Source organism: Pongo pygmaeus, chromosome 2 (genome assembly GCF_028885625.2).
Source record: "Pongo pygmaeus isolate AG05252 chromosome 2, NHGRI_mPonPyg2-v2.0_pri, whole genome shotgun sequence".
Taxonomy (NCBI): Eukaryota; Metazoa; Chordata; class Mammalia; order Primates; family Hominidae; genus Pongo; species Pongo pygmaeus.
This window is the reverse complement of record NC_085930.1, coordinates 44694543-44718066: the sequence shown is the minus strand read 5'-3', so window position 1 is coordinate 44718066 and position 23524 is coordinate 44694543. Positions and strand designations below refer to the sequence as shown.

Below are 23524 nucleotides of genomic sequence, written 5' to 3'. Positions count from 1 at the left end.
AAGCTTTGGGGAAAACTGGAAAAAACAAATAATTAAGAGCGCACTAAAATACACTAAATCTCATGGATGCAACTCATTTGGAATTTGTGATGTTAACCTCTGCAAAGCTAGATTAAATTTTAAAAGATTTTCCTACCTTTAGATCATAAAGGTTCCTTCTCCTTTTTCGTTTTAAACCATTAGCATTTGAAAGAATAGCATACAACATTCCTATTTGGGGTCTTAAGGTCAGGAAGGTCAAATCCAGTCCAGTTCAGCTTTAGACCCACCCACTTCCTTGCCTCCACTTTCCTTCCTATGCCTTCATGGATTGTGTCCATCAAGTCTCTGACTGGACTGTGTTCTGTACATACTGCCTCCTGTGTCATTGTTCTAAATGTATTGTGCTTATTTAGACCTTACACCGTATTATCTAGGTTTATGTTATTTTACAGAAGAGACTGAGACTCAGTGAGATTAATTGCTCAGTCACAGAGCTAGTAAATGGTGAGCCAGAATTAAAAACCAAGCTTGTCTCTAACCTTAACCATTATGCTATACTGTCTCTACATATGTATTATGAATCTCTAATCATATTTATTATTTTGCGCAGAAAACCATCACTGGCAAGGGCCCTTGCCTTCATGTTCCTAACAAGCCTCACACCTAGCAACGTCTAGGCAAGGTAAGTCCTTGAATAGCCAGTGCCATCTTCTATCAACCCACTCTAGCACCAGAGACTGTAGCACTCATAGATGATTTATCTTTGTGGCTTCTAATTTTTGTCCAGTATAAAAGATAACCCATGGATTGTAGTTTAATTGCTCCGCAGGATATAAACCAGTTTTGTATCTGCGGAGAGGCCCTCAACACCACCCCCAAATTTGAAGATTTGCTAGGAAGACTCGTAAGACTCCACATACAGTTCTGCTCACGGCCACGATTTATTACAGTGAAAGGATACAAAACAAAATCAGCAAAGGAAAAAAGACACATGGGGTGAAGTCAGGGGAAACTAAGTGCAAGCTTCCAAGAATCCTCTGCCAGTGGAATCACAGAGGATGAGCTTAATTCTCCCAGCGACTAGTTGTAACAGCACTTGTGAAACACTGTCAACCAGAAAAGCTTGTTAGAGACTGAGTGCCTGGGGTTTTTACTGGGAGCTGGTCAGGGTAGTCTCTGCCTGGCACATACTAAAATTCCAGACTCCCAGAAGGAAAGCAGGTGTTCAGGAGAAACTATATTGTTTTATAGTTTAGATATAGTAAGCTACTTTGATCAGTTCTGGGAATGGTGGAAGCCGCCTGAACTCCAAGTTCCCAGATGCCAATCAAGGGCCAACCTTGTAAAGCAGGTCTCTAAGGATAAGTAGTCAGGTAGGCTTCATTAACACTTTTTTCTGCACAGCAGTTTTATCTCAACATTTTTTCTTCAATGCCCATAAATACTGTTTCTTGAATTGTACTTTGAACCAGGTTTACTATCTGCTGGTTTCCTCATTAATGAGTTGAATAAGTCTTCGACACATACTCATTTTATATACATGTATATATATGAGTCATATTGTCAACTCAAAAGGTTTGACAGATAATAACCTAATCAAGCTAAAGTCCAGCCAAAATTAATAAATAAAAAATATTAACTCAATAATATCAAGGCTGAATCTACACCTCACTTTATTCAGAAAAGAAAAAAAAACAACCTTTATACTAGCATTTCACACTTTCTTACTGACTTTAGAACGTCTTCTGATTTAGGTGGCAATCACTTGCCTAGTTGTACTTAGGGCAATATTAATAAAATAATGAATGTTTCTGCAAGAAATAATATATAAAGATCAATTTCCTCTTTAATTTTACCAATCAGAGTATTAAAATGCTACATCGTTTTAGATGAAATTCCCCATTTAAATATATTACACATAAGCCAAAATTCAGAAATAGCTCCTTGTATCACTGTACAATTTTGGGACTTTAAAAAAAAAGCTTAAGTTTGAATATAATGTGCAGTTTATATAACATTATATAATATATATACTTTATACATTATATAAAGTATTATCCTTATTGTGAACTTTTATTATGCTTCTGAAATTTCTCCATCATTTCAAATTTACTTCAATAAAAATTTCCCTATATTTTGTGAATTGCATTTTCAAATCAGATGTTACAAATTTCCCTCTATAATAAAAAACAAGATATTCACGCTTTATTAATAATCCTAATTAGAAAAGGATGCAATTAAGAGCTGGCATAGCTAACATAAGCCTAAGAAAGGTAAACTTTTCTTGAATTAAAAAAAAGGAAATACTTTAATGAAAAAATTCAAGGACAGAAGGAAGGAGAAAATTTTTTAAACAGCAGCTGGTCCTTCTTCACAATTTGCATTACTTGTGCAAATACATCATTAAATAATACTCATCTGATATTTACAAAATAGAGGAAAGAGAAAAACCTAAAGTATCAGGATCTTTCATTTGTTATCCCTCTTCCAATCTTCTGGATACATTAGTTTACATACCAACTAAACATGTGATACTAGTTAACTATAGTTGAGAGCTTATCAATTAAGTCATCAATAGTGTAAACAAGAAGTTGAATGTCTGCTTTTTCCTTCATTCGGTGATCACTATGTTTTCGGAGGATGACATCCACATCTGTGCTGAGTACTCGATCGGCAACCTGCATTGATGTATGCCAAGGTACAATGTCATCCTTCATGCCATGGAGCAATCTTATAGGGCAGTTCACAGGAATTGGGCTATGTAACAAGCAGTGATGTTCAGCTTCTTTAATGAAACTGTACTGAACGTTATAAACTCCTTCTTCAGAGTATTTTGATGGCATGCTCCACACACCTTTCATCTCTACTTCCTTTTTTAGCTATTGGAAAAAGAAAGAAAAATAAAAGTATTTGTGACTTTAGGCAACATTAACACATGCAATAGTTTTAAGTAATCTAAAGAATGCAGTTCTTGAATAAGAGGATAGAGATAACAAAAGTATAACAATAATAATTATCAATAATTACTATACGCAAGGTACTGTGATGGGTATTTTATACATATTATTCCATAAGATTCTGATAATAATTCTATTATTCTATTTTTATAAAAGAGGATATTATGGTTTAGATAAATGAAATATTGTGCTCAACAGTTCAGGGCTGGGCTACTAACTGTTATGGCTAAGACTCAAACTTAAATTTAGATCTATCTAACTTTATCATACACTACCTCAAATCAGATGTTGCTTCACCCCAACTGAAAAGAAAAATGAAGGGGGAGAAAAGAAGTACAATTTCTTGGAATCAGTCCAGGTATCATTCATATTTAAATAAAATCAAATCTTAGAATAAACACTGTTTAGATTTCAAAATTGTCAACCTAAAAGTGCTTATAAGTAGCGAAAATGGGTATGGCATAGGGGAAGAAGAGAAAGAATCAAACACAGAACTAAGAATAAAAAAAAAGAGTAATTACACTGTAACAATCATACACATACTCATGCAATTTTAGGCTGAATGTAAAGAAATATAGTTTTTCCTTCCAGAGTCCTACAAAAGAGAAAAAAATTTCATTTTTGTTCTAGATGACAAGGAAGTCTTCCACATACTTCCTGAAAGCCAAACAATAATATCTATACATTTATTCCCTTAAAATGAAATATACATGTCCTTTGACTTTTTGAGAACTCCTATTTTTTATATAATTTATCTTAATTTTTCTAAAAAAATTAGAATTTTGTATAATGAGTAACATGCAGTCATTACAGAAAACATAAAAATAATTAAAGAAATAAATCACCCATAATCCTATCTTATGGAGAGAAAAACCATTTATATGTGGCTTATTTCCTTCCAATATTTGTCTATATTTGTTTTGGTTTTTATGTAATATGTAAAATACATACATATTACACATTCATATACAGTTTTTTATGCTGCTTTATTTAGTACATGTATTTCTGGGTTTAAAAAATTCTATGAAAAGGTTTTAATGCTGCACAGCAGTCCACCATAATTGACTTAATTAGTTTGACCATCTCATACTGTGGTATTGTCATGAACACTTTTGAGCATAAAAGTTTATTTATATATAATAAATTCTTGGAAAGATGATCACAGCTTAAAACTAAAAAAAAAAATCAAGCTATGAATAGTTTCAAGACTCTTACAATCATATAACATGAAGGGCATTTCTAGAAAAATGGAATGGACATCTTATCAAAAATTTTAAAAAATAAGGAAAGAAAAGCTACACATAACATATTTGAAAAATTTAAAGTTTCAACAAATATACTATGATTTTCCCATGTTTAAAATTGTTAATTTATTGCAAATGTAAAAAGGAAAACAAGAACTTAAAAAATATGTATGACATAATATAATCTATATGTACTTAGGCTTTTAATGTATTTTTAACTCCAAAAAGACTTAATAATTCAGTAAAAAAAAAAAAACAGTATTTCTAAATATGTCTCCAAATGATTTAAAATTAATGAAATTCTACAAAACTATAAAATGTATAAATCTATATCAGTATCATGGCATTCTCTGTATTAAAACAACATATGAACCAAATATTTAAAGTAAAGATGGCATTTAGCTATCCTCAAGCTACTCAAGATTGTTCCTGAATTTAAATACTTTAGCAGATAGAACTTAGTCCCACTGATTATTAGCTGAAGTGGAGGCTTTGCTAATTAAGGAGACACTGAATTAATAATAGTTTCATTTTAAGCATCCCTGGCCCCCAACTAGCTCTGTTACCTGCCACTGAATTGAATGAAAATGGTCCATTTGAAGAACAAAGTTAACTTTATAAAATGTTGTATGTCTCAAATCCTCAAGAACAACAAGTTCAGAAACAGCAAAGACATTACCCAAAGAAAATGTACAATATATTAAGTTCTACATCAACAAAACTTATCAAGGCAATGCGGTTCAGAAGCTTACATTCCTAACAGCTGTGCATTATGTCTGAGGCCCTCTAGTGTCCAAAGAAGGTGATAATGATTAGAGTCAGTTAAGGGATGGTCAAGTTCTTACAGAAGTAATGAGAAATGCTGGGCTTACTATTCCCAGGATTATAAAAGACAGTAAAAATCTCCACATCTGCTCCGTTGACATTGTTAGAGCTAGCTGTTTATGTGGAGAAGAGATAGTGGTCTTAGTGTTGGTGCTTTTAAGTTAACCTTATACATGCTTTTAAGTTAACCAAGGGCTCAACATGCTTCTGTTAACAACTGCTTATCTGATTAAGTATTAGCAAAAAATGCCTTGATTTGCAGATTATAAATCTTCTCAATTAGAAAGTATCTACCCTATCCTCACTCTGACTGATGTGAACACACACACACACACACACACACACACACACACACACAGAAATGTACATGGCCAGGCACAGTGGCTTATGTCTGTAATCTCAGCACTTTGGGGGTACAAGGCAGGAGAATCTCTCAAGCCTAGGAGTTCAAGACCGGCCTGGGCAACATGACGAGACCCCCATCGCTACAAAAAATACAAAAATCAGCCAGGCATAGTGGTGTGCACTTGTGGTCCCAGCTACTCAGGAGGCTGAGGTGGGAGGATCTCTTGAGTCTGGGAGGTCAAGGCGCAGTAAGCAATGACTGCACCACTGCACTCCAGCCTGGGCAACAGAGATACCCTAAAAACCCCCCAAAATAAAAACAAAACCAAAACAAATGTACACAGGTTTTGTCATTTACCAATAATTACAAAATACAATAAATCCCCCAACCCCCCAAAATCAACTCCTTTTCAATCTGCCATGTCTTTGAGATAATTTCCTACCCGAGAAGCGCTGTATTATTGAGTTAAGAGGATGGAGCAAGGAGTCCACATTTAGATCCACAAAATGGCAATGGTGGGAAAAACATAAAGACACTGACAAACTATGTACGAGAAACCACCAAGAAAGCGAACAAAATTCAGAAACAGGAGATAAGTTCAAGGAAGACCAGCTTTGTAATTTTAGCTCTCATAGGAAATATTATGAGAAACCTGAATACACACACAATGCTATTTCTTAAGGAGCTGAATACAACGTGAACTAAGAATGAACTTAGTTAATACATGGCACAGGTATTAATGCAGAACTTGAGGCAAATCAATGACATTCTACTATTCAACACTACATATGTTTTTTCTTCTTTTTTTATTTCTGAACCTCCTTCTCCTCTTCCTCCATTCTCTAAAGCATTGTTCTCAAACTTTACAAGAGGTTTGTTGAAACACAGACTGCTGGGCCATACCCCCAGTTTCTGATTCAGGGTAAAACCCAAGAATTTGGGTTTCTAACAAGTTCTCAGGTGCTGCTGCTGCTGCTAGCCTAGGGACCATATTTTTTAACTACTGCTCTGTTTTCTTTAATTTCTGTGTCTCTGTCACTCTGATTGACAATATCTGTCTGGAGAGTTCTGTTGAGAGGAACTGAGGCTGCTTTTAGGCTAAAACAAAGACAGCTCTCCATATTCATGGTTTCTGCATCCATGGATTCAACTAACTTTGGATCAAAAATATCTGGAAAAAAAGATTACATCTGTATTGAATGTGTACAGACTTTTTTTCTTGTCCGTATTCCCTAAACGATACAGTATAACAATTTACATAGCGCTTACATTGTACTAGGTATTTTAAGTAATCTAGAGATGATTTAGATTATACGAGATTATGTGCAAATACTACACCATTTTTTTTTTCAGAGACTTGACCATGTATGGATTTTGGTATCCATGGGAGGTCTTGGAAGCAATCCCCTTCAGATACCAAGGGATGACTGCAGTTGCAGTTCATTAGCCCACTCTAACATAGTCATAAGAACAGGCACTACTGCCCATATGCCACAAAGTAAGAGGAACAAAAGGAGATCATGATGTATGATCCAAATAAGTAAATGTAATAATAAAGAAAATGTGGCTAAAAAAAAAAGAAACTTCAAAGTGTGATTTTGTTAATGTGTCTCAAATATTTGGCAGAATGATTTGAAGAGACTATGAAGAAAGGAAATCTTAAAGAAGATGCCAAATAGTTAAAGATAGAAAAGAGATTGTGTACAGAAAGGCAGCTAAGACAAAAGTTGGGCCAGCACAGTAAGTCAAAGGAATTATTGTTTTCTGTCCCTCCTTCCCTCAAAGAAAGAGGGAGCAGAAGAATTATAAGTGGTAAATATATTGAGGTGGCAAAAGTGACTTTTGACTTACCTCAACAGGAAGCTGATTAAACTTTGTCACTAAGGTATCTGCAGCTGTAGCTACACCAAGAAGAGCCACGACCTTTTCTGGTCGTGCAATTGCAGCATGAAGCATAAGCCACCCTCCAAGGCTAGATCCAACAAGAATCTAAAAATAAAATAAAATAAAATATTAGGTCTTTAAGATAGAACAGGTTATAAACATAAAACAAAATATGTACAATAAAAAAATTAGAAAGTAAAAATAATAGAATCATTTTAAATCAAATATCAAAATTGATTAAACATTTAAATTAAATAAAAACATTTTCATATCTAAAGAAACAGCTTAGGCCGGGCACGGTGGCTCACGCCTGTAATCCCAGCACTTTGGGAGGCCCAGGTGGGCAGATCACGAGGTCAGGAGATCGAGACCATCCTGGCTAACACGGTGAAACCCCGTCTCTACTAAAAATACGAACAATTAGCTGGGCATGGTGGCGGGCGCCTGTAGTCCCAGCTACTTGGGAGGCTGAGGCAGGAGGATGGCGTGAACCCGGGAGGTGGAGCTTGCAGTGAGCCGAGACAGCGCCACTGCACTCCAGGCTGGGCGACAGCACGAGACTCCATCTCAAAAAACAAAACAAAACAAAACAAAACAAAAAAAACAAAAAAAGACAGCTTAAATACGAGGTTATAGTGATTATCATCATACTTAACAAAAACAGTCACCTGTGGCCCATCAGCTAAGTCATCAATTATAGAAAGAACATCTTTTCTCCATTTCCCCAGTGTGCTTTCCTCTGAGTTACCATCTGAACTTCCAACTCCTGAGTAATCAAACCTGGAAAAAGGGAAAAAAATCTGTATCTAAATATCTATATATTTGCTTCTTTAATTTTTAAGAAAGATAGCACCTTCCTCATTACTATAATGCTTATAGTAAAACATCACAATCAATATGTATTTTAGCAAATTCTACTGGCTTATTAACTTTCAAATACCTCCTGTGTCCAATCACTTTCTCACCTCCTCCACTGCTACCAGCCTGGTCCTAGTCACACTGTCTCTCAACCGAACTTAATGCAATAGTCTCCTAAAAAGTCTCCTCTTTGCATTTTCACACTCATAGTCTTTCCCTATATAGTGGAGTGATCCTTTTAAAACAAAACCATGTCTTGCAAACCCTCCAAAGGCTTTCTATAATCTTTAAATCCAGAGTCCTTACCATACTTTGGGGCCTGATCACCTCTCTGATCTCATTTCTCATTGTTTTTTCTCTCTCCCTCCCTCCCTCCCAACTGTATCTTTACTTTCCTTCTTGAAGTTCCCATCTCATCAGCTTTTCTCTCCATATGGCATACCCTCCTCCAGATAGCCATTTAGATTGCTCCCACACTTCATTCAGGCCTTTGGCTCAAATATTACATCCTCAGAAAAGCCTCCCATAACCATTCAATTATTAAAACTGTGCTGCTTTCATCATTCTCTAATTCTTTACTCTGCTTCATTTTCTTCATAGCACTTATTACTACTTGAGATATATTTGATTATTTATGGTCTGTCTCCCACATTAGAATGAAAGTACCACATGGGCACAAGCTTTGTTTCAATGCGTTCCTAATGCCTAGTTCAGTTCCTTGCGAGTGGTAGGTGCTTAGTGTATATTTAGTGAATTAATGGAAGGGAAGGAGACCAGAATAAAATTCATCATCACCAACCCATCCCTTTCTCCTTCCAACTTCCTAGTTATCTAGGCTCAGTTATCTGTCTGATCTATGAATTTTACCTCTCCTTAAGGGTATCAAATCAATAAAAAATCATGGTGGTATAAAGTATCATACCACACCTACAGGTTACCTAAACCCTAGTCATATTGAACTACTCCTAATTCCCAGTTACACCCTTTTATAACTTAGAGCCTTAGCATGCTGTTCTGCTGCAAAGAACAGCTTCCTCCCCAACCCAAATTTGTAGTCATCCTTTAAGTCATGTCACCTCCTCTGAGGAACTTCACTTGACATATATGCCCCACTTAGTACCAGTCACTTTCTTTTGTACGTACTCAACACTTTTCATATTGTATTGTAATCAAGTTTGTTTTTAAACATTCATCTCCCTCTGACTAGAATGTCAGTTCCTTAAGAGCAGGCTGTTTTATTCATTTGTTTTTCCAGGCTACAGAATACTGCCTGCCCTATACCATCACCATTCATTCTCATTTCTTCTTATGTTCATCCCTTTCTTGGTACTTTGGTAAGTCCAGTATCTTGGTGTAGGTGTTTATTTGTCATCTTAGACCTAGACTATCACAGTAGCCTTCTATCTTGTGTCTCTATGACTCTGTCTTTAAATAGAGTCACTATATACGTGTCAGTTTTTTTCTTTAACATTATAGCATTACCTTCAGTGCTCCCTGCAATATACAACATAAACACTTAGTGCTTTGGCCTGTTTTTTTGAACCATTATATTCTGGTCATGTCAGATTGATTTCACAATTAATTTTACAGTAAATTTTTTTTTACTACTAAATTTTACAGTAGTACTCACTTCATCAGGGAATACTACTGCTTTAGACAAATTGATGAACTTACTGTTGCTAAAATAGGTCTATGTTTTCTTATGTGTTTCACACCTCACACTGTTGGTTCCTTTACCTGGAATACCTTCTTCCATCATCTTCTTTACTGATATCTTTTCCCTTCTTTACTGATATCCTTTCCCAGAGCCTAGTTCAAATGAACCTTTTTGGTGGAATGGCTGGTACAGTAGTAAGGGATTTATGAGAAATAGGGGAGACAAGAAATTAAATTTTTCTTTAGGTTTGAAGTGAAACGATTTTGGATCCTTGGGAAATAGAACAGGGCAACTGGTGCAGTCTAAATCAGTTACTGTTTCCCCCTCAATCGAGGGTATGTAAGAGATGGGTAGAAGGGGTGGAGGGAAAAAGGGGGAAAGACACCAACTAATTTTCTCCTTTTCTCTCTTTTTGTTGGCAATTGGATATGGCTGAATGTGGCATCTTTTACAGTTAGCTGCCTTCCAAATATATGGTGAGGATGCAAAATACTTGTACAGCTCTTTCATGAAGGAAAATATAAATACTTGGTGATACTAATAGGGTACCATTAAAAAAATACAGTTAACTCTCGCTGAACCCCAATCCAGAGACAAAGATAATCCAAACATATTCAGCACTTTAAAACTTTTAAACAGTAGCACATCTCCATCTTAGCAGCCTCAATAGTCTGGGATGTAGTCCCAAATAAAAATTCTATTACAAATAATTATGAGAGAATACCAGCCTTAAAACCATATGTTATATTCCTGAGATCTGAATCAGTCTTATTTTAGGAATGGTGATAGGACCTTAATAAAACATTTTCATATAGTCATATGTTTTATTTCTTGTGTAATAAACTATTTCATCATTGAAGATCTAAATTTTACAGCAAAAAATCCCAACAAAAGCAACCTGAAAAATTAGAGAATAGAAGATAAAATCTCTTGTAATAAAGTGCAATCAATAGTTAACAATAATTAGATTGTGATGAACTTTGATAAGAGCAAATAAAATGGAACTTGTTCAAACTAAATATTTGTAGTTAAGCACTATTCTTTATGAAGGTATACTCATACGGGATCCAAAATGCAGAAAAGCCACATTATGTCTTATAGGGAGACAGGAACTGGTTATAACTCTCATAGTCTCAAAGCTGAAATTTTAGAACTGGGAAAATGGTGATTTCTTGATTTAAATTTATTCAGTGGCAAAAAAGAAAAGTGTTAACAATATTTTTGATATTATGATGTTCTGCTCAGGACAGTCCCCCCTCCTGGACAGCACTTCCCTCCTACCCAAATCTGAATTATTCTTCAACGTTCCTTTATCTGTTTCAATCCCACTGTCTCCAACTTTATGCAATTAAGTATACTGTTCTTTTAACACAATCACATTCTGATGAGTATTTCTGCCAAATTTCTCACATGTATTTTATCTTGTGTTTCCCCACCCTGAATGAAAGGTCCTCATAGGCAAGTCAATGTTTTATAATTCTTTGTTATTATGCAGCACTCAGTATAGTGCTAGAGAATCTATTTCCAAAAAGTACTCCAATCTTCAGAATAAGTCAGAACAGATTTTAAAAGAGTTCTGAGTATGAAAATAAAATAATTCATTAGTTTGGTAAAAGAAATAAGATTAAATCCATATAATTGACATAATTGCTGCTAATATATTGAACAGGTAGTCTGAAAGTTTTATATATAGCTGTATTTTCTAGAATTATTGAATGAATGTTAGTGAGTCACTCTTCTAAAAATTTAGATGGATAGATTTTTAGGCTGTTAGTGCTAGAAAATAACTCAGAAGTTATCTCTAGTCCAACCTCCTTCTTTTGATGACAAACTTAGGTCCAATGTTTATTAACTTACTTGTCTTGTCATAGTTATTGCTTGAATTTATTCTAGAACTCATGTTTCTTGAATTCCAGGCTAATCTTCTTTTTACGAAATCATACCATCTCTTCTGGACAGTGGATACTAAACATATGATGCTATAGGCAGACCTTATAATAACATAGTTATTTACTAAAATAACTCTCAGTATGAAAAATTAGGAATTATAAAATCAAGCTTGAGTTAAGTACCACTTATCCCTATTTATGCTTATACATAGTCAGATTACAGGAGAGGGAAGAGAAAACTCAGCAGAAATTTGCATTATATAATACTTTTAAATACATGTATTACTTTTAGATAAACAGTGATCAAATAAAGTCCTTAAGTCCCCAGTGGAAAATGATAATATAAGAGACTGCACGAAAGCCAACTAGTATATCTGTTTGTTGTCACATACATTATTGACTCTAAAGAGCTTAGTTACCACTATTTCCCTTAAGATGTCCTTTCCTGCCAGGGTTGTCAGCGTGGCACAAAGGCCTTTAAAAAAGGTCTTTTAAAGGTTGCTTTTAAAATTACCCTAAATCACAAGATGCAAGTTTACAGACCGTTAAAATAATGTATAAAAATGCTGGCATTTACTTCAACTAATTAGAACAGAAGTAATTCTTCATTGTAATGCTAACAGTAGCAATATTTTCTCAGTAATGTGTTGTTCCTACCTTATGCAGGCGTGACCTAGAGATTTGCAAAACTCCTCAATCGCCAATGCTTTTGTACCATTCATATAAGAAAGATAGCCAGGGATGAAGATAATTCCTGGACTTTTGCCTTTTAGCTTCTTATAAGCCAGGTTTGGAAGGTCTGGTCGATTAAGGAATGAGAGTGACGTCTTTTGCCTACAAGCTAAACAAAGTACACAAAAAGTAAACTATGGTTTGTAAATTCAGTCTTTGGAAAACCATATATATTTTCGATCTTAACTTTCTTATCTCAATGAATTGATGTTAAATACTATTTCCATTTAATACAAAAAACAAGAACAGACTCAAAGTACTAAGTTAATAAGTCTGTGCATGAGATCTCCAGTTTTAAAATCATGTCAACATCAGTAACTTCTTTGAGCAAAGTCCAATCTTGATTCTTCCAAAATACACAATGTGGTAGGAATTTGAAGACAACAAAAGACAGAGACTAATCAAAAAAACATTTTCCTGTTGCTGCTTTATCATCTATCCTAAACAGTTATCAATCAACATTCAGATTTACCCGCAATAGTTTCAGCCCTCTCTTGTGAGATTTTTGGCTTTGTTTTTAAATTTATTTTTTGTTTGATAAGTTTCACATCCCTTATTTTTCTCTTTTTTTTTTTTTGAGACAGGGTCTCACCTTGTCACTCAGGCTAGAGTGCAGTGGTGCAATCCTAGCTTACGGCAGCCTGGACCTCCTCGACTCCCCAGGCTCAAGCCATCATCCCGCCTCAGCCTCCCCAGTAGCTGCACTACATGCATGTACCACCACACCTGGTTAATTTTTGTATTTTTTGTGGAGACAGGGTCTCACTACGTTGCCCAGACTGGTCTCAAACTCCCAGGCTCAAGTGACCCTCCCACCTTGGCCTCCCATTGCTGAAATTACAGGTGTGAGCCACCATGCCTGGCCTTGCATCCCCTACTTTCTTGGGGGTCAGGGAAGAAACAGGTTTGGTCTGCCCTTGGAAAATTGTTTCAAAGGAGGACGTGCTGTGGCCTTTTTATTACTGACTCCCGTCCACCTGCCCACCCATCCGCCTACCTCAACCAAGAAATCATGAGCCATGGTAACAACTCACAATTTTATTATCAGCTGAGGTGGGTTCAATGAGCAGTTTCTTTAAATATAACATACGATAGTATCGTTTTTGGAAAGAGATTTCTTATAGACCTATGCAATGACTTTGCGTTCTATTTGTTGGTTTGGCTTTCTGTAAATGGTACACAAAGATTTCAGTGTAATTTAAGTACAACAGTACAACTGATGAACTTTATAAGATTATTCTATTTCATCATTTTTCAAATTTTCCCCAATTATAAAATCCATACTTGCTCTTCAGAAACAAGTAGATATTTTTTTAAAAGAGTCATTTATAATCCCACGTCTTCTTTCCCAAGACACTGGGTTTGTGTACTTCCTTAGAGTCTTTGGACTAATACATTTTCTTTTTTTATATTAAATGAAGCCGTCCTCCACTTTGAAAACTTCTCAGTCTTGAGAAGAGAATCCATGTGTGCTGCTAAAATTTTCCCCATTTTGTAATTAAGAAGTTGATTTTTTAAAGATGTAATTGAAGGCCTTAAAGCTATCCTTTTTACATAAAAGCTTGTTTCAAAGTATAGAGAAATATGCCAAATTTAAAACTTTTGGTAAGGACCAGTTATGTTGATCCACTCATGTTCATTTCCCATCTACTTAGCTGAGCACTAAAAAAAATTCTTACTATCCTCTTCCAGAAATCACCTCTCAAAACATAATTTCCCCCGAGATGATTATAATTTATTTAATGTAAGTTCTAAGTAGACAGATTCATATAATTATATTCATAAATCATCTCTGAACATAAGGATTAGTTCAAAGCCTGGTGCATAAGTGCTCAATGAATAAATGCTAAATAGATGAAATAATATTATACTCTGGTTAATGAACTGACATACTACATTTTACTAGGCGTATTTGCATGTGTAACATGCCTTTTGGTTGCGCACAATTAAATGCAAGTTAATCTGATTATAAAAGTTTAAAAATTGGATAAAAAATCTCCATACAAAAGATCTCTGCCGTGACATTAATTACCACTCCAAGCACCATGCATCATCTGACAGCTACGTGGCAATGGTGTGAACAACACACAAAGCCAAAAAAATAAAAAGATCTAACTCAAAGACTATATATACATATACGAGGTTCTCTGATTTTTGGCCCAAATTCTAGTTTCCTTTGTGCAATAATGATTATGGTTCTTTCACTGAGTGGGTGCAGCAAGAAGGCAAAACTAGAAATTAGGCTTATGAGGGCGTCCACACTTTTACAAAGAACAAGCCTCGCATTGTTAAGTTCCCTAAACTCAAAGGAGAGTCACTCTAAGCATTTTAGGAGTCACAATCTACAAATTCCTAGAAGTAACTAATAATAATGCATTAAACGCACATTTTAATTTTTTCTAGTGTTGGCGTTTAATGCAGGGGAGGCAGGTAAGGAGCAGGAGCTCTTTAAACTGCACAGTGTAAAACGCCAGCGATGGCCCGGGGTGCCCAGAATGCCGCAGGGCCGCGGCAGAGCTCTCCTCACAGGCTTCACCAGAAGTCTACAAAGCGCCTAGAACTGGGGTGCTGAGAAAGGGGGAGGGAGGAGCATTTTTGAACCGGGCGCCAAAGACGCACTGCACAGGCACAGTAACTGACGGAATCCGCGGCGTTCGAAAGAACGCATCCTACTCCCGCCTTTCGGACACTGACCTGGGAGCCACCGTGGCGCCCGCTGAGGTATCCGTGCAAGCAGCGCGCTGAGGCCACGGTGGGGACCGAAGGGGACGGCTGCGCAGCCCCAGCTCCGACAAGGTACACAGGCCGCCACAGCGGCCAAGCGCGCAACCGCCATCTTCGTAATTGTCCCTGCACCCTGCAGTGTCCCACAGAGGCGCACACCACGCAACGGAACCGAGGCTGCGCATGCGCTTCAGGCTGGAAGGCGGAACTTGCTGAAGAGCTCCCCGCACGATTTTCAGCTTGCGAAGAGCGCACATGCGCAGAGCGTCGTGGCTCTTTGGACTGTTGGTTCTACTAGTAGCGGGGTTTGGCTTGGGGCCTTTAGGATGTTTTGAGTGGCGTCGGGAGGCTGCCCTATCAGCGGGCTGATAGATACTACAGAGCTGGAAGCTCAGAAAGGAACCCTATCCAACGGTCCTAGATGGGAAACCGTCTCCTGTCGAGGACACCAGGCTTGCTGCATCACCTGCAATCCCGCCGACCGCGTGACAGTTTTAACCTGTACTGGAAATGCTCCCAAGATCTGACATTAATCTCGCTTGTATAACCTGGAATGGTATCGGACATTCCCCGCTCTAGATCTATATGCCTGATTAACGAAATGTTGAATTATCTTGGCCCCTTCCTTGTGCTATATGCGAAAATAAATTTCAGTAAAAAAATGATTTCAACGGAAGAATACAACTGAGAGGATTAAATAAATTTTAGGAGAATATTATGTAATCCGGGGACAGAAGGGACTTTCTTAACCAAGATTTCAAAACCCCAACATCATAAATAAAAAATATGCTTGTATACGAATTTAAACTTTTTGAATGGCAAAAGACACCTTAAGTTGATTAAGGGCTTAGAAAAATGGATTTTTAGCATAGATACATTAATACTTCTATTCAGCCTGCTCCTAGAAATAAAAAATATAATTCAAATAAAATTGGCTAACAGCTATAAATAGGAAGCCCATATAAAGAAACATGATGTTCAAACTCACTAAATGAAAAACTGGAATTAAAAAAATAATGGCTTTTTTCCCCCATTCAGTTGGCAAAAAAGAAAAATAATTGGCAAGGATGCTAGACGCTAGCACTTATGTATGATTGCTAGGAAGGTGAATTGCTAAAATTTGTTGTCAAGTAATACGGCCATATCTATTACAATTTTAAAATATGCATCCATTCCAGTGCCTTTTAACGCAGTGGCACCAGTTTGTGATTGTCCTATAGAAAACAACACTAGTTCTTAAGACTGCATATTATCTACTACACCGTTTTTAGAGGCAAAGAGAAGGAAAAAAATGAGAATGGCTAACAATAGAAAAATAGTTGAATAAATTGTAGTACAAGGGTTTCTGGGCTCCAGCTCTAAATACCTTTCAAACTAATTACTGGGGGCCTCAAGCATCAACCATGGAGTTTTATGTAGTAGTTTCCTATTTAAAAGTTATGGTGGCTTGTGTAATACTGTAAGTATATATAAGATAGTAAAGTAACTTTTATTATCCTGGTTATAAATTTGGGGGGCAGTAATTGGTACCAGAATTAAAGGCAAAGTTTGGATATAGTGAATCCAGCATGTCTTTGGAGTCATGAGAACCTGGACTGTTGGAACAGTCTGGAACAGTTAGATAAATAAAGACTGAATAGATCTCTTTCTTGAGAGGTGGGATGCCTCTCTCTACTAAGGACATATAGTTAAGGACGGCAACTTGATTTCAGGACATATTCCAAAAGATGCTGAGCTATGTTGCCCGTTCTCCATTAGACCTGTTGTAGACTCTAAGGAACTAAATCACTAAGGTGATGCCTGATGCATGTCATTTCATCATCCCTTATATTTCTTTGTGTGTGTGTGTGTGTGTGTGTGTGTGTGTGTGTGTGTGTTTTAGACGGAGTCTCGCTCTTGTCACCCAGCCTGGAGTGCAATGGGGCGATCTCAGCTCACTGCAACCTCCACCTCCTGGGTTCAAGCGATTCTCCTGCTTCAGCCTCCTGAATAGCTGGGATTACAGGCACCCGCCACCATGCCTGGTTAATTTTTGTATTTTTAATAGAGATGGGGTTTCACCATGTTGGCCAGGCTGGTCTCGAACTCCTGACTGCAGGTGATCCACCCCCCCTTGGCCTCCCAAAGTGCTGGAATTACAGGTGTGAGCCACCGCACCCGGCCCATCCCTTATATCTTAACAAACACTTCTCTCTGCATGTTTTGGATAATTGCAAATATTCTCAATCACTTCTCTCCTTTTTCTTCCCCTTTATTTTTGCAAGTCTTCTTGCATTTTACTTGCAGTAAGATGAAAAATCTGACTGGTCATAGTGGGAAAATCACTGCACAGAAAAGCAGAGAAACCCATGGATTGTTTTCTGTATTCACTCTTGTTGTCTAACAAATTAGAAAAAATTATGGCCAGTAGCAAGTACAGATGCTTTTATGGACAGTGATGAGCTTGAAGTAGACAAATTTGTTTCCACTCTGGGTACCTATTGTCAATGTTGACTTCATCAATATATAAAGGGGGCAAAGGGACATACTGCTGAGGGAAGCTTCTCTCTCTGAAATCTGCTGCCTTAGTTCAGGGAGACAAATGAGATCCCCCACCAAATAAAGCTTTATATCACATTTACATGATTTTTTTTTCGTGTAAGATATAAGGATAAGTAAACACACTCCTTGCAATCCCCAGCAATAAATGTATCTGTGTAAACAGACAACAATAAGATGTCAGAGTTTTTCAGGGTTCATTTCATTTTGTAAGCAATAGGATGTAACCAGAGATACTTCTATTGGAATACTTCAGTTTATACACTACAAATCATGTTAGCACACAACAAACTTTATGTAGTTTCTACAACTGTCATTTGTGATTAATTCATCCTCCATCATACTACAGATAGGTAACTTCAAAATGAGAGATGAGTTTATTTTCAAATGTGAAATCAGGTCAACATTTTAATCCAAACTCAATATATTTAACACACATATTTAAGAGGCTTACTACATCATGCAATTGGATTAAAACACCTTTACAATCCTATGAAGAGAGTACAGTGCAGAAAAGTAATATCTTTACATTAACCAACAAAATCTTAGCAATTATATTTTAGTCTTACATCACTACAGGGTTTAAAAGTGATCGCTGCAAAATCAGATTTTAAAAATATCTTCCACAATCATGATTTTTGTCTTTCACTGTTCAAGTAAAATCTTGTGTCATCCAGTTGCAAAATCTTATTATTGACAAAACGTATACGTGTATACAAACCACACTGCAAATTAACAAAAGAATTGTACCCAGTCAGGCTGACAAAGTTTAATAAAGGGACACTTCTAATCTAATCATTTCATCTTGTAAGTAATATTGTTATTCTTTACATTTATTCATTTGCCATGTTTTAGGAAAGAGCACATTCATACTTTCAAACATGCAAAACATGATAAACTAGAATAAATGGCACTTGAAAAACCATTATAAAAGAGACTTGCCTGAAGTCGTTTCATTTGACAAAAATTAACTAAAAAAAAGGCTAATTGTAAAAAAAAATAATAAAATAATACATTATAGAGAATATTAAGTTGAACTTCATTTGCCGTTTTGTAGAACTACACCACTTCTGCAAATAAGTATGTTAATTGGTCTGTTCTTTGGTGAAAACAGAACTATGATTTCATAGTTATGTCGAGGGAGCAGTTAGCAGGTGTGCTCCACAACAAAAAGAAATCAGACAATCTAAAGGACATTGGCTACTGGTTGCCTTTATTCTTAGCACCAGGAATGGAGAAATCTTCAGCAAAACAAGCTCCTAACACCAGATATTCTCTTTATTTAAAATTGTTCAACATGACAGAATGCCTGTTGTGTAACATGGCTTTTTTTCCTAAAACGCACGGCTTTTTGCTCTTTCTTCTTTTACAAAAAGTGGTTTACTACATATATATATATGTATAGTAGCTTACACCAGTGGTGACACTGCAAAGTCAATTTCCTGGGCATTTGATGGCATCAAAATACCATTTTGAAATATATAGAACAATACGAAATGCAGTTCATCACTTGCAGTTACTACTGCTCCACGGAAGTCAGGTCAGGTCTTTGGTTTTGGTGCAGTACTTAAAAAATTAAGGCAAAACTCCTCCTAAAATGTATTTCCCTCCAAGCCCTTATTTGCTTATGTTTACAAAATAACTGTCAACAAAATGCTACCTTTTTTAAAAAAGCCAGTTGATTACCAATAATGTCAATGCCAATGATTTGAGTGATAAAGTTATTCTGTATTTCCAAGTACATACAGATATTCTGTAACCTGTTTAGTTTATTTCACCAAATCCAACAACTGATTAAAAACAGTTTATAAGAAATGTTCCTATAAGTGATCCAATTTATCAAAATAGTGTTTTCTTTCTCATGGAAGCTTCAATTATTTTGCTATGTATTATCAAGGTTTGTATTAAAACCCCTTCCTTCTTTTTTACAAATAACTTGTCTTGATATGAAAGGAGTTCTGAGTGTTTACAGCTCAAGGGATGGATCTGTTGGGTTTTCTCATCTGGGGTCGAATATGGCTTCATTCTTGTAAGAGATTATTGCCGTCTGCCCTGAAGTGGACTGTTGCCTCAGTTCACTACAACAAGAAGTGAGTGTAACCTTCTGCCCCCGTAACTATAACATCCATCCAGATCCGCATGGCTTCTGGCGATGGGGCTACCATATAATAGATTCTGTCATGAGTCTTGACGCTAAAGGTGAGTAACGGATTAGGACTCTAAAATTCAAAAAAGGAAAAAGAATGTAAAATAAACATCTTAAAATACAACATTAAATAACACAGACATGTGATGACTTCTTCAAAATTTTCAATTTATTAAATTTACAAAGGCGTTACTTTTGCTCTACTATAACTCACACACCTGTCCCAGAGCCTTTTTCAGGATTGACCATTTTTCTGAACAGGAAATCTCAGACAGAACTCATACATTATTTCAGCAGCTAGTTTGTAAAGCTCTAGCAGGGTACCTAGCTGAGAGTAGGAGTTTAATAAATAGTAGCTGTTATTCTTAGCCCTACTAGGACTTGCTCACGATCCCCCTCTTAACTATATGGTAGCTTCTTTTTAGAACCCTGGCAGAGTCACTTTACAGGGTTTCCCAAACCATTATGTCCAGAATATTTCCTCAATTTGCTAGGATATTTTTTTTCCTCAAAAAGAACACCCATCCCACTTACTTCGTGTTTACTTTTCCAGCACCATTCTGATCATATCTATCTGTTATATCAGAACATCAACTTCAAACTTCTTAGACTCCAAAAATATTTTTCCCTTCTTAATTATGCATTCAAATTGTAGCAATTTAGAAAACTGATGTTTACCTTATTAGCATTCTTGAGGTGATCATAATAGACTTCTTCAATGGCTTGAAAGTATATTACTCCTTTCAATTTAGTTTCATGCTTGTCTGCAAAGACAGATAAGTGTTAAATACTTTATCGCCACTGAGGAACAGAAAAAATAATAACTTTATTAAAATTATAATCATTAAAATATTTACAAAGTATTTAATTTATCTAAGATTAACTCAGAGAACTTGGGCTAGTGCATGAGGCCCCTTCTATCTATATTGGAAAAATAAAAAAAGAAAAGCCATAAAATTACTAGCTGCAAACCAAAGAACGAGATGACTTTGCCTAAGGCTCTCCAGCAGATTAGCAGTCAAAAGATAACCCAACATACTGACTTTCAGGTTAGCACAGAAAGTGTAAACTCTAACAGCACCAATACAAATGATTTCTCCACATTTTCCAAGACTGTCTTTGTAATGAAAATATTAATATGTAGATCTGTTGTAATAAAATTTTTACAAAGTGTTTTTTGCCTTGTTATTTAAAATAATTTTCTACCCATATTTATTTCCTATCGAATTTCTTATTCAGGATGCTTGATTTTTTCCCCCGTTTTCAACAGAGCTTCAAGCAAAGAATTTATTGTCCTTTCAGTGCAACAATTTCCAAACTGTTTTCAAAGATTTCATCACATTTACCATAAAAACAAAGCAAAACAAAAACAACCAAAACATGATTCAAACATATAGCACCACTCTGTGATCTACTAAGTTCTTGAAATATTTTGTAACTTAAACTCTGCAAGGATCACAGTGCATGTCAGCATATTAAAGAATTTTAAAAGCATGAATGAGGAGGCAGGGAAAGAGACTCTATCATACCCTAGTAGTGGAAGTGCAAATAAGACAGCCTCTTTTGGAAGACAGTTGGTAAAACAAATACAATTAAAAACACAAAAATCCTCTTACTAAGCAATTCCACTTACTGTATAAGATCTCGTGTGTGTGCAAATAAATGTACATGGATTTGTGTTTGTTGTGGCACAAGGTTGCAAAAGATCTGCTTGAGCTTTAATAGGAGACTGATTCAATTATAGACCAGCCATACAATGAAATCTACAAAGTTACTGAAATGATGGAGGTAGATCTGTATCTGCTCCTAAGGAAAAAACCCTTGAAATACTATTATATGAAACAGGGTATGAATAGAATGAATAATTTAGTCCCAAATATATAAGAGAAAAAAAGAAAATATATACATACTAAAACATATATAAAAGTGAATAGAGAAAATCTAAAATAATTCAGGCTTAAAAATGAGAGATCAGAACTTTTGCAATGATAAAGAGACTTACTTTCATCATACAAATTTTTGTTATACTTTGAATTTTTTACTAGGTGAATGTCCCTTTTTAACTACAAAAAGCTAGTCTAAAAAATAATGGCCCTGAAAAGTTCAGCAGAGAGTAAAACTATTTAATTGCATTTAATCCAGAATATCCTAACCTATTTGCCCATGGACCACATTTTTTTCTTTGTTTTTCCTCTTCCTTGTGAAACACCGTTTTAACTGATACCATGTTCAGTTAAGTTTCAGTCAGTTTCTGTGAAAGACAAGGTCAATGTATCTCTCAAACATTTGCTGGAAATGATATTGCAGTAATTCATGAGAATACAATAATACTTTGTTTTCTGAAAGCAAATGTAAAATAAAATCTGGAGATAAAAGCAAATCTTGCCAGTGTTTCAAGCAAGCAGAAGGAAACTTTGGTTTGTAGGGCACTTCATATATGAGAAAGAACTCCGAAAAATATAAGCCTCACAGCCACATTATGAGCGAAGAGAAGCAATGATGCTATTGTAAATTGATGCGATAATGCTGTGCATTCTGTCTCTCTCGGTATTATGCCATCAATTTGCAGACATATTTTCTAGGCCTCAGTTTTCTTTAGAGTCTCTCCTAAAGATCCCAGTTAATATGCAGGAGGCCAAGGACAAAGGCCAGGGCCATGAATAACACAGAGTCCTGGGACTTTGCCACTCAGCGTTCACATTTGCAGCTCCTTCACAAGTACACGGCCATTTCCCGCACTGACAGGCAGAAGGGACGTGACTCCTGTGGGGTTAAGTACAGCCTAAATTGCGATCTGGATGACTGCCTGCGGACTGGTCTATTCCTGTGCTTGTTGTGTATGAGAAGCGGGGGTGGGGGTAGGAGTGGACAAAGCTGATAGGTGACGGCCGTAAACAGAGCCGAACGAGCAGCATTTGTCCAACTAGGTCTCACCAGCCAGTTATATCATAAATACGTATTAAAAAGCAAATGAAATGTAATTTTTGTCTGTTTTTTAAAATTAGGGTTCTGGGTAATTTTTCATATACCAAGAAGGTTTTGGTATTTTTTAAAAATTGAAATCAGTCACCAGAAGTTTCGGTTTGCAAAGACACATTTACATGGGTCTGAAGCTTGGAGCTTAGGTTTGAAGCAGTTGGCCAGGGCATGAAACCACTCACCTGGCCAATAGATGAGAGAATGAAATAAGGCTTACAGAGAACAGGAGCACAGAAGAAGAGTGAAGCAGTTTTGTCTGAAGTTCTTTAAAGTTGTATTTTTGGAAAATTCTGGGTGAGATTTTCTGAAGACAATACCACATCATACAGTTTTGTTTACGCACTGTGCAGACATCAAATTGTATTAACTGAAGAAAGCTGCTTCAGTTAATACATCAAATTGTATTAACTGAAGAAAGTTTATAAAACTCAAGGACAAAAAGCCTTAGAGAGGCAAAGCTGGGGACCTGGGACCGGCAGGCCATTGGCTTCAGGCCACTAACTTCTGCAGTAACTGGAACGTCACCCAAAGAGCTCCTCGGTGAAAGGCAGGCATTCCCCTACTGGCTCCTCACCTAAATTCTGGGGCTCCTGAGCCACTCTTTCCTTTCTTCCACAGGCTGCTTGGTTTCTCACACTTCTCCTTATAAACATAACCTGACCTCACTGGATTGATTAAATGACTAGACTGTTATTTATATTTAATTGCACCGATACATTTTACTATTCCTGGTGATGCTCATAAATACTGATAGTCACCCCAA

General features: G+C 36.3%; 2 protein-coding genes across 19 annotated transcripts in view; both read right to left on the bottom strand.

Moving 5' to 3' along the window:
* Positions 1 to 899: 899 nt before the first annotated feature.
* ABHD10 (abhydrolase domain containing 10, depalmitoylase) lies at positions 900 to 17884 on the bottom strand. The gene is made up of 5 exons (XM_054480719.2): positions 15069 to 17884; positions 12300 to 12483; positions 7907 to 8018; positions 7206 to 7343; positions 900 to 2861 (listed from the first exon to the last, which is right to left on the bottom strand). The coding sequence occupies exons 1-5, from the start codon at positions 15208 to 15210 to the stop codon at positions 2517 to 2519; spliced, it is 921 nt and encodes a 306-aa protein (XP_054336694.1). The 5' UTR covers positions 15211 to 17884; the 3' UTR covers positions 900 to 2516.
* A 106-nt stretch (positions 17885 to 17990) lies between these two features.
* Positions 17991 to 23524, bottom strand: part of PHLDB2 (pleckstrin homology like domain family B member 2) — a 240953-nt gene continuing 235419 nt past the window's right edge. For all 18 annotated transcript variants that reach the window (XM_054480718.2, XM_063661609.1, XM_063661610.1 and 15 more), the window contains 2 exons: positions 20461 to 20546; positions 17991 to 19855 (listed from right to left, as the gene is read on the bottom strand). In XM_054480718.2, coding sequence (XP_054336693.1) covers positions 19715 to 19855; positions 20461 to 20546 — 227 coding nt within the window. In that variant the 3' untranslated portion in view covers positions 17991 to 19714. The remainder of the gene's footprint in view (positions 19856 to 20460; positions 20547 to 23524) is intronic.